At 46.8% G+C, this 14,549-nt stretch overlaps 1 protein-coding gene and 1 long non-coding RNA gene across 6 annotated transcripts in view; both read right to left on the reverse strand.

Annotated features, from left to right (window-relative positions):
* The window catches only part of HNRNPR (heterogeneous nuclear ribonucleoprotein R), a 60,129-nt gene that overhangs the window by 15,181 nt on the left and 30,399 nt on the right, over positions 1-14,549 (reverse strand). For all 5 annotated transcript variants that reach the window (XM_005313560.5, XM_005313559.5, XM_065577216.1 and 2 more), the window contains one exon: positions 4,208-4,343. In XM_005313560.5, the coding sequence (XP_005313617.1) occupies positions 4,208-4,343 (136 nt within the window). The remainder of the gene's footprint in view (positions 1-4,207; positions 4,344-14,549) is intronic.
* On the reverse strand, positions 97-4,201 carry LOC135977280 (uncharacterized). Its single transcript, XR_010594684.1, has 2 exons — positions 2,088-4,201; positions 97-1,784 (listed from the first exon to the last, which is right to left on the reverse strand). It is a non-coding gene; the product is annotated as an uncharacterized LOC135977280 (long non-coding RNA).

Below are 14,549 nucleotides of genomic sequence, written 5' to 3' on the forward strand. Positions count from 1 at the left end.
GGAAACTAGAGCATTTCAGGGTTGAATTTGTGCATCTTCAACTTCCGACCCATGCAGGGTGGATAAAAATCCATGCTTTGTTTTGTTTTTAATCGGTTTTTGATAAAATGCTTTTTGAGGAAAAAACTTATCTAAAGATAGTTTTAATTAAGATACATTATAGCTCAAAGATATCCCATCGTAGAACAGGGATTATAAATTCTAATTCTATAGTATTAGACAATATATTCATGTAATGTTTAAGAAAAGTTTTGTAAATGAGTTTCAATAGTTCACGGATTAGGGACCCAATCTTATGGCGTTACACAGGCTTCTGTATAGAAGTGTCTCCAGAGGTAACATGCAAAAATGTTTTTAAAAATAAATATATAGAGGTGAGAAATAACAGACCTCAACTCTATTGTCCCTCTGCAAATTTGTGTACACAGAGTCAATTCCTTACCTCTAAGTGCAAAGTTTGAAAAAGTTCAATGAATTGAAGATTGTTGGGGGCAGAATAGATCTGGACAAGGAGAAGTCTGGCGATAAATGTGAGAAGCAAGGGACATATGCTTGTTTTGTTAAAATATTATAGGTTTGCTGTTGAAAAAAAAAATCCAGACTACTTAATGTTGTTTTAGTTAAATAAAAAAAATTAAATGTCTGTCTGGTGATGTTCTCCTCCTAATACAGCATGGCAAGAAAATCCTCCAAATATTAATGATTAACCTGTTGAATTAGAGATATTTATGAAGTCATTGAAGCAGATAGTTCACCTCCGAATTACCTTTGGTAAATGAAAAACAATCATTCATTTTCTGATATAGCTGTAAAACTAATCTGAAAAGTTTTCAAAATAAATCACTGTTTAAAAATGTATAATGCGTACCTTCTAAAAATGAAACCTATATCTACTCTGAGTTGTGAAGAATATGTATTAAGGTTATAACAACTAACTAGAATGTACTTTTATGTAGAACACCATGATTAAATCGAGTCTTCCTGACCAGTGATTAAAATCATGATTTAAATCAATTTAAATCAAATCCACCCTGCTACCATGTGATCTTGTTATGCCTCTATCAATGAGATTAAAAAGCTCTGCAGTACACCACATATCTTTTCCATGTGCAAGTACCCATACAGTGAACAAGCCACCTCTCAACATGCTTCCATCAAGTCTCTGCAGACTCAACGGTTGAACACTGAACTAAGTGCATCCACGTACCTCTGTAAGACAGTCAGATACATGCACACAATTTACCCACACACAAAAAAGTCAGGTTATCAGAAATTGGAACTCTCCACTAAAAAAAAAAAACCAACAATCAAACAAACAAAAAACCCCACACCACTCCCCTACAACAGATCCACCTTCATGGATTCTGCACCCCAGACCTTTTAATTGTCAAAAGTGGATAGGAGGATGGGGCATATGATGTACAGCATATTCCATTTCAGCCCTGACTTGGACGTTATTAACCAAAACATTTAGTGACAGTTAAGGTTGCAACGTGACGCATCTGACCCACTCAAAGCCTTAAAGGAAGAGTCTCCTGCATTCCTTGACACTTCCATGCTGCATTACAGCTCAGTTGGTCACACAATCCAGGAGTCCATAGGACTTTCACTTCCATTCCCCAGTAGATTCTGAAAAGCAACACATATCCCAGCTTCAAACCTGTATTCTAACACAGAAATGTGTTGATGCAAAAGTACGACACCACATCTATGCAGTCTGTTAATCTGCCTTAATATTACTAAGGTCACCATTAAGGTTTTGTATTAGAGCAGTGGTGGGCAACCTGTGGCCCGTCAGGGTAATCTGCTGATGGCCCGCGAGACAGTTTGTTTACATTGACTGTCTGGAAGGCACAGCCGTCTGCAGTTCTCAGTGGCCACGATTCGCCGTTCCCAGCCAATAGGAGCTGCAGGAAGCGGCACGGGCTGGCCATTGCTTCCTGCAGCTCCCATTAGCCGAGAACAGCGATCCGTGGCCACTGGGAGCTGCGAGCGGCCAATGTAAACAAACTGTCTCGCGGCCTGCCAGCGGATTACCCTGATGGGCCGCAGGTTGCCCACCACTGCATTAGAGCGTGATAGGATACACCAGGGGTAGAGGCAACCTTTCAGAAGTGGTGTGCAGAGTCTTCATTTATTCACTCCAATTTAAGGTTTCACATGCCAGTAATACCTTCTAAAAACGTTAAAATGTCTCTTTCTATAAGTCTATATTATATAACTAAACTATTGTTTGTAAAGTAAACAAGGTTTTTAAAATGTTTAAGAAGCGCCATTTAAAATTAAATTAAAATGCTGATCTTACGCCACCAGCCTGTTCAGCTCGCTGCCAGCCTGGGGTTCTGTTCACCTAGGCTGGCAGCAGGCTGAGTAGGGCCCGCGGCCGGGACCCCAGACCTGGGGGTGGGTGTTTCAGGGGTCAGGGCAGAGGGCTGGGGGGACGGGGTTCAGGGCAGAGGGCTGAGTGTGTGGGGGGTGCAGGGCAGAAGGCTCAGTGTGTGTGTGTGTGGGGGGGGGGGGGGTCAGGGCAGAGGGCTGGGGTGCTCGGCTCGTGGGGGTGCTCCCAGCCCCCTGCCATGAGCCGCTCAGGGCAGGGGGCTGGAAGGGATATGCCCTGTTCCACCCCCTTCCCCCAGGCTCCATCCCTACCTCCTCTACGGAGCTGTGTGCACGCTGCCGCTCTTCACCCTCCCCCTCGCTAGGGCCATCAGCTGATTGGCCAGGGACAGAGAGGAGGCGGGGAAGGAAAGCACCACGCTGGGAGAAGAAGCGGGGGTGGGGGGGAAGCTTGGCTGCCACAGAACCAAGCTTCTGCCTCCTGCCCCCGCGGGGGGGAGTGGTGGGCAGGGGGGCTGAGGGCCAGGACCACGGCAGGGAGCTGCGTGCCACTCAAAAATCGGCTCGCGTGCCGTGTTTGGCACGTGTGCCATAGGTTGCCAACCCCTGGGGTACACACTTGACTGGCCGATACAGTTTGGGTCTCAATTCAGGTCAATAACAAGGGTGGGGACATACATGGAAATATAAAGAGCAGCTGGTAGAAGTTCATGGTTTCCAGGTCAAGGAAGCTTCCCCCACACTAAAGAGTATTGTGTGGGAGCCTCTCTCAAAAATACTTAATCATCCTACTTCTGAAGTCTATGTATTCTGTGTATCAACCCAAGCTGCACCAAACAAACATGAAAAACTCCATTACAATATCTATTTTAGTTTCTATCTTTTGTCTTATTTTCTTCATTTCTGAAAAATATTTAATACCCCAATCTCTTCTGTCCCAGAAGAGAATTCAAGAGATCCTTTCCCCATCTCTCTCTGAAAAGAGTCAGAGGCTGGGCAGGACAGACTCAACTCTTTTCCTCTCTGCTCCCTGCAGTTCTTATAACTTGGTACCCTATTAAGGAAGCAATGGGACATTCCCTTCCTGCAGGAGAATTGCATAAGAGATCAATAATTCTGCACCAACTCTCCCTGCATCTTCTCCAGCTTTGTGATGGCGGGTTGCTTTCTCCTCACAACCTCTGCTTATGATGTGGGGGAGGGGGGACAAAGAAGAGGACAGGAGAGAAAACAAACGGGGTTAGCACTGGTACTGACCCAGCTACTCCCACCCCTCCACAACTCCATATTTTGAGGGCCAAAAAGTTGCTTGATCATTCCCTCCAACCTCTCAATTGACTCTAGGTGCTGCTTCCATGACATTCTTCACCAGATGGTCCATCTTTAGAGGCTGCCCCAGAGCCTCTCCCTCTATTATAAGATCTGGGTGACTTTGAGTGGTCAAACTCAGACTAAAAATAAGTTTTATTTAAAGGCAGATCAACTCTAACTGACCCTGCTCCTCCCCACCTACTTTTTTTTATATTAAAGAAAAATTTCAAAAAACTGAGCTCGGCCTTTTAAAGTTAGTTTCTGATGCTCAGTTTCCCCCATATAAAAAGTTTTGTTAGCAGTCACATCTAGAATGCACAGCAGGGAGAGAGTGGTGAATGCAAAAGAAATATGAACCTTTTATACAGGCTATCAATCTGGAAGTTCATCAAGCCTATGGTACTTCCCACCAGCAATGAACCTGGAACTCCATTTGGAAATAATCTTTCGTTATCACTGGCATTTAAAATTTATTATCAGTTGCTATCATGCTATGAAAGTTAATTCCTGGCACTAATCTTTTACCATGCAAACTCTTTGTTAAGTGGAAGCTCTTTACCTGTGACTTTACTGAACTCTTCCAATATGTTTTCCTTGGTCTTGTTCTTTGGAATTGATCCAACAAACAGTCTGTTGTTCGCCACAGAGATGCACACTCCAAGGTGTTTCCCAGGACGGATTTCATAGTTGTCACACTGGGGAATATTAAGAGATGCCACTAGTATATTTCAGTTTTAACTCCTTAATTCAATATGGATCAAAAGGACAGCCAGCCAAAATAATTAAACTTCACATCTCTATTAGGAATGTGAGATAGATAGATAGATAGATTACAGATTTTATATTGTAATAGAAATCATGCTATATTGGCCAGAATTCGAGATTTCTGAAAAGTTCTGAAAAGCCACATAACAGACAAAACTACATTTTGATAGCATTTCTCTCCACACCACCCTTCATATGCTGCTTTTCTTCTTAGGCCAAAAGAAAAATTTTCTGCATCTGGAGAGTATCCTGAATATTGTGGCTGCTACCAGAATACACACACAGTTATAGTATTAGCCTGACGTGAAACAGAATCAAAATCAATTAAATTATGAAACAGTCTTGGGCATGCAAACACAACATAAGGTTGGTTGTTTCTCTCAGCAGTATAACGAAACATAATACAGGTGAGTTGCATCATACGTGCATTTAACTTACGCAAATTCAACTATACACGCTCGGCAAAAAAAGAAAAACAATAAGATACCTGTAAATAGTGCGGGTGATTCCACCCAATGAGCGTATGCCCCGGAGTGAGCATGAGATGGGAGAAGTGAATCTGCTGTTCCCTCAGTCAGTCTCAGATCCCGCGTGCCTCTCATATAGTGTGAGCATCTCGCTGCGCTGAGTGTGATTCTAGTGTTTAAAGATACGTATTTTTCGTACAACATGGCTCCTAAACGCAAGCCAACTACTTCATCTGGTGCTCAACCGAAGAAACAGCAATCTGTTCCAACACTGGAGGAAAAACTGGCTGTGTTGGACTTAGAGACAGTATGTCGGTCTCCAATGTGGCACGTAAATATGGCCACAATGAATCTAGCATCTGTGCCATCAAGATTCGAGAGAGAAATTTGTCAAGCCGTGGCATCAAGTGCTCCAATAACTGCTAAGATGATGAGCCAGGTGCGTGATAAGACTTTAGTGAAGACTAAAATGGCTAAAAGACATGAACCGTAAACGTGTGCCTATCAATGGTAACATGTTGCAAAAAAGGCTCTTAGCCTCTACGCGCTGTTCAAACCTCCTGCCGAAGAGGGATGGCCTTCTGATAAGAAGGAATTCAAAGCCAGCCAAGGTTGGCGTAACAGTTTTAGGAACCACTTAAACCTCAAAAAATGTGCAGACTACTGGTGAAGCTGCATCTGCCAATGAAGAGGCAGCAAAAGCCTACCCCAAACAATTAAAGAAAATCAGAGGAAAGAGGCTATCTTCTGGAACAAGTTTTTAATGCTGACGAGACTGGGCTCTTCTGGAAAAAAAAAATGCCCAAACACACTTACATTTCGAAATCAGAAAGACAAGACCATGGCTTCAAAGCAACTAAAGACCATGTGACTGTGTTGTTTTGTGGCAATGTGGCTGGGCATTTAATAATGCCAGGCTTGCTCTACAGGGCTGCAAATCCCCGTGCCCTAAAAGGCAAGAACAAAAATCTCGTGCCTATGTTCAGACAATCAAATAAAAAGGCTTTGGTGACGGCAAAATTATTTCTGGATTGGTTCCACAAGTGTTTCATTCCGGAGGTCAAGCGGTACCTCGAAGAGAAAGGACTTGACTTTAAAGTGTTGCTGATCATAGACAATGCTCCTGACAACCCTGCGGCACTCCAGTTTGCACATAACGTTGAAGTAGTCTTTCTCCGCCCCCAATACCACCTCCATCCTCTCAACCAAGGCGTGATTCGCTGTTTCAAGGCCATGTACACGAGGCTTACGTTCTCACGGATACGTAGCGCTATGGATGCTGATCCCAATCTTAATGTGATGGAGTGTTGGAAGTCCTGCAACATTGCCAGTTGCATCAAACAGGCAATGGATGCAATCAAGCCTGAAACAGTCAATGCATGTTGGCAAAACCTATGGAAAGAATGTGTGAATGATTTTAAGGGTTTCCCGACCATTGACAAAGAAGTGAAACGCATTGTTCAGGTAGCCAGGCAAGTGGGTGGTGATGGCTTCGTCGACATCCTTGAGGAAGAAATTGAAGAATTAATTGAGAGCCATAGAGAAACACTGACTAACGAAGAGTTAGAGGATCTGATAAAATCGTCTACAGAAGATGAAGATGATGACAACGAACAGGAAGAGCCAGCAAGTTGGAATCTTCATAAATTTTCTGAAGTGTTCCAAGCAGCGAAACACTTGAATGGTTTAATTTCTGAATACGATCCCTCTATGGAACGAAGCCTCAAAATCATACATAGTATTACGGACTATTTGAGACCGTATCAAGAAATGTTTGAGCAGCTCAAGAGACAATAGCGACAGTTGCCGATCACCATGTTTTTCAAGGAAAAACAACCAGCTGCAGATGAGCCTATGCACTCAACTTCTCGAGCTGAAACAGAGCCAACCACTTCATCTACGACTCACTCTGTCACCCAAGCTCTCCATCACCTGGATCGACATCAAGCCCTGATGACCCCCTGTAATTACCCCCGTAATTAAAAATACAGTACTGTTAAATTATATTTTGCATATGTACTCTATTATATACACCATACATTACTGTATACATTAATACATATTACTGTACTGGGTTGTATACACAAAACCATGTACAGTATACTGTACTTTATGGGCAATTTAAGGGATTTTCAAGGGTAATTTTGACTATACGCGATTTTCGCCTTACGCGCTGACTTTAGAACCGAACCCCCGCGTAAGATGCGACTCCACTGCATTTACAAATCCTTATTTGTATTTGGAATTACATTTGGAATTTCCTCACTTTCTTGATTTCACATTTCATCTAAGTTGTATGCTCATTATAGTGGCCCAGAGTGATGAGAATATTTTTTTCCTTTTGTGAAGTGCCATAGACAGCTTTTCTAGTTAAAAACTCATTTAACATTTTAAAGCTTTCTAGAAAACGTTTGGTTTGTTTTTTTTAGTTGCTATCAGCTAATCCACATTTGTCCCAGTTCTAGTCAAAGCCAGATTACTCTATGGGTGACGGTGGCAACAATATGATAAACATTTATAGGCAAGACCCCTCTTCCTCTTTTTGCAAATTTCCTCAGTTTATCCAGAATTCCTCTATGACTTTAGGCTGGGATTTTAAAGAGGAGCCTAAAAAGAAACTTAGCAGGTAGGACTTTCAAAAACATCTTTAGGCAGAAATCCCATCCAATTTCCTTAAACTGAGATTTTCAAAGCACCTTTACCTACTTTCAGATACTAACAGCAGCTCAGAAAAACAGATGTTTGATAAAATGCCCTCAAAGTAACCTACTACTTATTATTTATGAAAAGTAAAAAATAAAGGCTTCTCTCTCTATTCACTAGCATTGCAATTCTTCAAATTGGAAAAAAAAACTGCTACCCACTTTTTGTAACTGTTCTTTGAGGTGTGTTGCTCATGTCCATTCCATTCTAGGTGAGTGCATGCATGCCCACATGCGCTGTTGTCAGAGATTTTTGCCTTAGCAGTATCCCTAGGACTGGCTGAGGCACCCCCTTGAATGGTGTGCCCATGTGCTGGTATATAAAGTGCCACCACCCCATGCCCTCTCAGTTCCTTCTTGCCAACAACTCCAACAGAGGGGTAGGAGGGGAGGTAATGGAATGGACATGAGCAACATCTCAAAAAACAGTTACAAAAGGTGGATAACCATTTTTCTTCTTCGAGTGCTTGCTCATGTCTATTCCATTCAAGGTGACTCAAGCAGAATCCTCAGATGTAGGCTTGGAGTTTACCGTCTTGCAGTCTGAACCACTGCTCTGCCAAAGCCAGCATTTTCTTGAGCTTCCTGGGTCAGCATATTATGCTATGAGAACATGTGGACAGACGACCAGGTCATAGCCTGACAGATTTCCTGGATCGGCCCTGCGCCAGGAAGGCTGCCGACAATGCCTGTGCCCTAGTCAAGTGAGCTGTCACAATCGCCGGTGGAGGCACTTTAGCCAACTCATAGCAGTAGCGAATGCAGGCCATGATCCAGGGCTAAAATTCTCTGAGCAGACACTGGGCGATCTTTCATTCTGTCTGCCACAAACAACTGTGCTGACTTGTGGAATGGTTTGGTTCTATCTATATAGAATGCCAGCGCTCGCCTGACGTTCAAGGCATGAAGTCTGCGCTCCTCATCCGACGCATGAGGCTTCGGACAAAAAAGACTGGTAAGTATATGTCCTGGCCCGTATGAAATGGGGAGATGACCTTGAGCAGAAGTGTCGGGTGTGTGTCATAGTTGAACCTTGTCCTTGAAGGCCCTATAGGGCGGATCCGAGGCGAGTGCCTTGAACTCAGATACCCTGCGGGGTGAGATTATAACGACCAGGAAAGAAACCTTTCAGGAGAGCATCAAGGGGGAGGAGGCAGCCAAAGGCTCAAAGGGGGGCGGGGGGGGGAGGGAACGCCCCATGAGCCTGCACAGCATGAGGGTCAAGTCCAAGGGTGGGACAGGGTCCCAGACGTGTGGATAGAGGTGCTCCAGGCCCTTTAAAAACCTTGCCTTCATAGGATGGGCAAAGAGACCTGCCCTGGAATGGAGGATGCAACGCTGAGATGGCTGCCAGGTGGACCTTGATGGAAGATGGGGACTACCCCCTTTAAGCCTGAGATGCAACAAGTAGTCCAAGACGTCCTGCAGCTAGGCCTGAAGATGCTGCTCCAAAGCTCAGCATGCGAACCGCTTCCACTTTGCTAGGTAGGTCACCCTGATTGAGAGCTTTCTGCTGCCCAACAAAACCTGCTAGACCCAAGCCAAGCATGCCTGTTCTTCTGAGCTCAGCCATGCAGGAGCCACGCTATCAGGTTCGGAAGCAGCAGGTTGCTGTGGTTCTGAAACAGCAAGTCCAGCCAAAGAGGCAGGGAATAGGAACAACTGCCAAAAGATCCAACAGCATGCTGAAGCAGTGCTGATGGGGCCATGAGGATAACCCTTGCTCTGTCCTGCTTGACTTTCACCTGTGGATTAACGGCAGCGGCAGAAAGGCATACATGAGCACCCCCAACCAAGGGTGGAGGCTGTCCAGACCCTGGATGGAAAACAACTTGTAGCACTTCCTGTTCTGTCTGGACACAAACAAGTCCACCTGGGAGTTCCCCACCTTTGGAAGATTATATCGACCACAAGGATGGAGAGACCATTCGTGGTGAAATGAGAAAGTCCTACTGACCTGATCTGTCAGGATGTTCCTGGAGCCAGGTAGGTGGGCCACAACCAGATGGATGGTATGCTGCACACAGAAGTCCCAAAGGCTGAGCACCTCCTGACAAAGGGTCGAGGATCTGGCACCTCCCTGCCTGCTGATATAATACATTGTGGCTGTATTGTCTGTCAGGACCTGCACCACTTTGCCTCTCAAGTGGGGCAAGAACGCCTGGCAGGCCAGACGGAGGACCGCCCTGAGCTCCCTCACATTGATATGGTGGGCTAAGTTGTCCCACAGCCAGCAGCCCTGTGTGTGAAGTTCACCCAGTTGAGCTCCCCAGCCCAGATCTAATGCGTCAGAGACCAGGGTTAGAGATGGGGACAGAGTTGCGAAGGGGATCCCTTGGAGCACTGACTGGGGAGCCAACCACCAGCGCAGAGACAGTATGATGTGGTTTGGTACTCTGACCATCCGGTGCAGAGCATGTTTGCTTGGGGTATAGACCAAGGCCAGCCACACTTGGAGAGGCCGTAGATCTAGCCGAGTGTGAGGAACCATCGGGTGTAGGCAGATGTGGCCCATAGTGAGCGGGTGGCCCCTTATCAAACAAATCAGGGATGACAAGGCCTGAAAGCGTTCTTCCGGAAGGCAGGCCCTAGCTCACCTGGAGTTGAGAACTGCTCTGATGAACTCTATGCATTGGACAGGCATTAATGTGGACTTTTCCATGTTTATCAACAGGCCCAGGTGGCGGGAGGGGGAATGCACCAGTTCGAGGCTTCTCTGTACCTGTTCTAGTGACCTAACCTTGATGAACCAGTCGTTGAGGTACTGAAACAGATAGATCCCTTGATGTCTGAGGTAAGCCGCCACTGGTGCCACATATTTTGTGAACACCCTCGGGGCCAAAGGGTAGCGCTGTGAACTGGAAATGGCGCCCTCCCATCATAAATCAGAGGAAACACCTGTTGCCTGGGAATACAGAAGAGTGGAAATAAGTGTCCTTTAAGTCGAGAGCAGCATACCAGTCTCCTGGATCCAGGGAGGGGGATGATGGAGGCCAGGGAAACCATGCAAAACGTCAGTTTCTTGAGACACTTGTTGAAGCGATGCACGCCCAGGATGAGTCTGAGGCCCTAATGCCGAAGGCAAAAGGGGGAAGTACCGGAAGTAGAACCCTTTTCCTCTCATGCCCCGAGGAACCTCTTCTACTGCCCCCAGGCACAGAAGGTTCTCGACCTCCTGAACAAGTAGGTGCTCATGAGAAGGGTCCATGAAGAGGGACGGGGAAGTTGGGGGGGGGAGGAGGGGTGGCCAAAAATTGCAGGGTATAGCCCCGAGATATTATGTCCAGGACCCAGCAATCCGATGCGAGCCGCAACTAGGCTGAACAGTAGGGGAGGAGGCCATTGAAGAAAGGTAACAGCCCCTGCTTTTCCTTTTCATTGGCCAAGGAGACCACTAGTGAGCCGGGGGAGGGTGGGTATACGCAAAACTCAAAAAAGATACTCAAAACTTTTGACCAGGACAAAGTACTTATTTTCGGCCCGTTTTGAGGTGGGAGGGATGGAAGAGTGTGTTTGCCCGATGGCCTCGGCAATGTTGAGGACCTCATCATGCACCACACAAATCAGGGTAGAGGCTGACAGGACACAATAAAGCGCCCGCCTGTTCAACCACATCCTTCACTTTGAGGCCCAAGTTCTCGGCCACCCACCAGAGCAAGGCCTGGTGGTCCTGAAAAATCATCGGGCGTGCTGGCCGTGGAGAGTCCTGCAACCGCCTCGTCCGGGGATGAAGATTATGACTGTCCCAGCGGAGGGGGGCCCTGGTCTTCCTCCTCTGTCAGGGAGGGTGGCTTAGGGGTGGGGACCACCTCCCGAGTCTCAGCTTCCGGGTGTGTCTCTGGTTCCAGGCTCAGTGCTATCGGTGCTGGTTGCTCTAAGGGAGCTGCCGATAAAGGGTGCGGATAAAGGGTGGGGGCTCAGTGGTTTGAGCATTGGCCCGCTAAACCCAGGGTTGAGAGTTCAATCCTTAAGGGGGCCATTTAGCGATCTGGGGCAAAAATTGGTCCTGCTAGTGAAGGCAAGGGGACTGGACTCGATGGCCTGTCAAGGTCTAGGCATGGCGCAATATCTCAACAAATATTTTGCGTCGGTGTTTAATGAGGCCAATGAAGGTATTAGGGATACTAGCACCGTGACAGAGGGGCAAACAGAATGGGGGATTACCGTTTCCGAGGTAGAAACAAAACTCGAACGCCTTGATGGGGCTAAGTCGGGAGGACCGGACGATCTTCATCCGAGAATATTGAAGGAATTGGCACGGGAAAAAGCAGGCCCATTAGCGATAATATTTAATGAATCTGTAAACTCGGGGGTGGTTCCGTTAGACTGGAGAATAGCTAATGTGGTTCCTATTTTCAAGGAAGGGAAAAAAAGTGATCCGGGTAACTACAGGCCTGTTAGTTTAACATCTGTAGTGTGCAAGGTGCTGGAGAAAATTCTGAAAGAGAAAGTAGTTGAGGACCTCGAGGTTACTGGCAAGTGCGATAAATTACAACATGGTTTTACGAAGAGCAGAGCGTGCCAAACTAATCTGATCTCCTTCTTCGAGAAAGTAATGGACTTATTAGATAAGGGAAATGCGGTGGACCTAATATACCTGGATTTCAGTAAAGCGTTTGATACTGTACCCCATGAGGAATTATTGGTTAAACTGGAAAAGATGGGGATCCATATGAAAATTCAGAGGTGGATAAGGAATTGGTTAATGGGGAGAATGCAGCGGGTGGTATTGAAGGGTGAACTGTCAAGTTGGAGGGAGGTTACCAGTTGAGTTCCTCAGGGTTCGGTTTTGGGACCCATTTTATTTAATCTATTTATAACTGACCTCGGAACCGATTGCAGGAGTGGACTGATAAAGTTTGCGGATGATACGAAGGTGGGAGGCGTTGCCAATTCGGAGGAGGATAGGGATATTCTGCAGGGAGACTTGAATCAGCTTGTGAATTGGAGTATCAGAAATAGGATGAAATTTAATAGTGAAAAGTGTAAGGTGATGCATTTAGGGATGACTAACAACAATTTTAGCTACAAGCTGGGGACGCATTGGTTAGAAGTAACGGAAGAGGAGAAGGACCTAGGGGTTCTTGTAGACCGCAGGATGACTATGAGTCGACAATGCGACGTGGCGGTGAAAAAAGCCAATGCGGTCTTGGGATGCATTAGGCGAGGTATATCTAGTAGGGATAAGGAGGTGCTGCTTCCGTTGTATAAGGCGCTGGTGAGACCTCATTTGGAGTACTGTGTGCAGTTCTGGTCTCCCATGTTTAAAAAAGATGAACTTAAATTGGAACGGGTGCAGAGAAGGGCCACTAGGATGATCAGAGGAATGGAAAACCTGTCGTATGAAAGGAGACTGGAGGAGCTCGGATTGTTTAGTCTGACAAAACGAAGGTTGAGGGGGGATATGATTGCTCTCTTTAAATATATCAGAGGGATAAATACAAGGGAGAGGAATTATTCCAGCTTAGTACTAATGTGGACACGAGAACAAATGGATATAAACTGGCCGTGGGGAAGTTTAGGCTTGAAATTAGACGAAGGTTTCTGACCTTCAGAGGGGTGAAATATTGGAATGGCCTTCCGAGGGAAACGGTGGGGGCGAGGGACCTGTCTGGTTTTAAGATTAAGTTAGACAAGTTTATGGAGGGAATGGTTTAATGGTAAAACATATTAACTGAGGAATACCAAGCAATGGTAGGCAAACAGTATAATGGCTAACAAGGGTTAGGCTGGAGACTCTTGCCTACATGCTCGGGGTCTTACTGATCGCCATATTTGGGGTCGGGAAGGAATTTTCCTCCAGGGTAGATTGGCTGAGGCCCTGGAGGTTTTTCGCCTTCCTCTGCAGCATGGGGCAGGGATCTCTAGCAGGAGGGTTCTCTGCCAATTGAAGTCACTAAGACACAGGATTTGGGGACTTCATCAGCAGAGTTAAGGAAAGGGTAGGGACGGTTTTGTGGCCTGCAGCATGCAGGGGGTCAGACCAGATGATCATAATGGTCCCTTCTGACCTTAAAGTCTATGAGTCTATAAGGTCCCTTCCAGCTCTATGAGATAGGTCATAGCCATGACTGGAACCCCCCCATGCATTCCAACAAGTCCACTGCACGGGCCACTGACCCGGCTGCCATTGCCTCTGTGCTGTCGATGCCAGATCAGTAACCCATTCCCGCCTCTGGGGTCTAGGCAACAGGCTGAAGCGACCCTCTGTTCCGGAGGAACCTCTTTCCAGAGACCACAGAGGGGCTGTAGATGCCTGAGTCTGCCTTGAGACCACCGATAACAGTGACTGGTGCCCTGCATGGGAGGGCCAGTACCCACACCATGGAGACCTGTGTCAGTGCCAGAGGGGACTGGTAGCGGGAAGAGAACATTGTCACGGCGTCAGCAATCTGTGATGAGGAGACGACTTGCAGGATGGCAATCGGTGCTGGTAGTAGAGGGAACGGCACATTCTTCTTGGCGAACTGCGTTGGTGCGAAAGTGACAGAGACCGCGGTGCCAGTGACCAACTGCAAGCATCTGCCGGCGGGAACGGAGGCTCCAGCGTGCATCGGCATGGTGGTGGAGAGTGTGCCGTTGTCTCGGGGAATCTGTGGCGCTCCACTACTTCTCACTTGCCCTCTTGGGGAGCCTTCACTGAAGCTTCTGGCACCTGCTGTGCTGTGCTAGCTAACGGCCCCTGCTGGAGAAAGCCGACTGCGGGGCGCCGGGGTGAGTGGATGGCCCAAGGCAGTTCCTTTGCCTGCTGTCCCCTGGCTTTTCTTCACTGACACCGGGGAGCCATGCTTCTGCGTCCTTTTTCGGTACCGGTGACAGGGAGCAGTGACGGGCGAAGCCCAGTGCCCGTGTACTTTTTACCGATGCCGAGGTGCTTGGTGACTCATGCTGAGGAGGCGCAGATGGACTCCGTAAGGAGAGCCCAGAGCCAAATGTCCCACTCTTTTTGCGGACAAGGCCGAAAGTT

This window comes from Chrysemys picta, chromosome 23 (genome assembly GCF_011386835.1).
Source record: "Chrysemys picta bellii isolate R12L10 chromosome 23, ASM1138683v2, whole genome shotgun sequence".
NCBI classification, from domain to species: domain Eukaryota; kingdom Metazoa; phylum Chordata; order Testudines; family Emydidae; genus Chrysemys; species Chrysemys picta.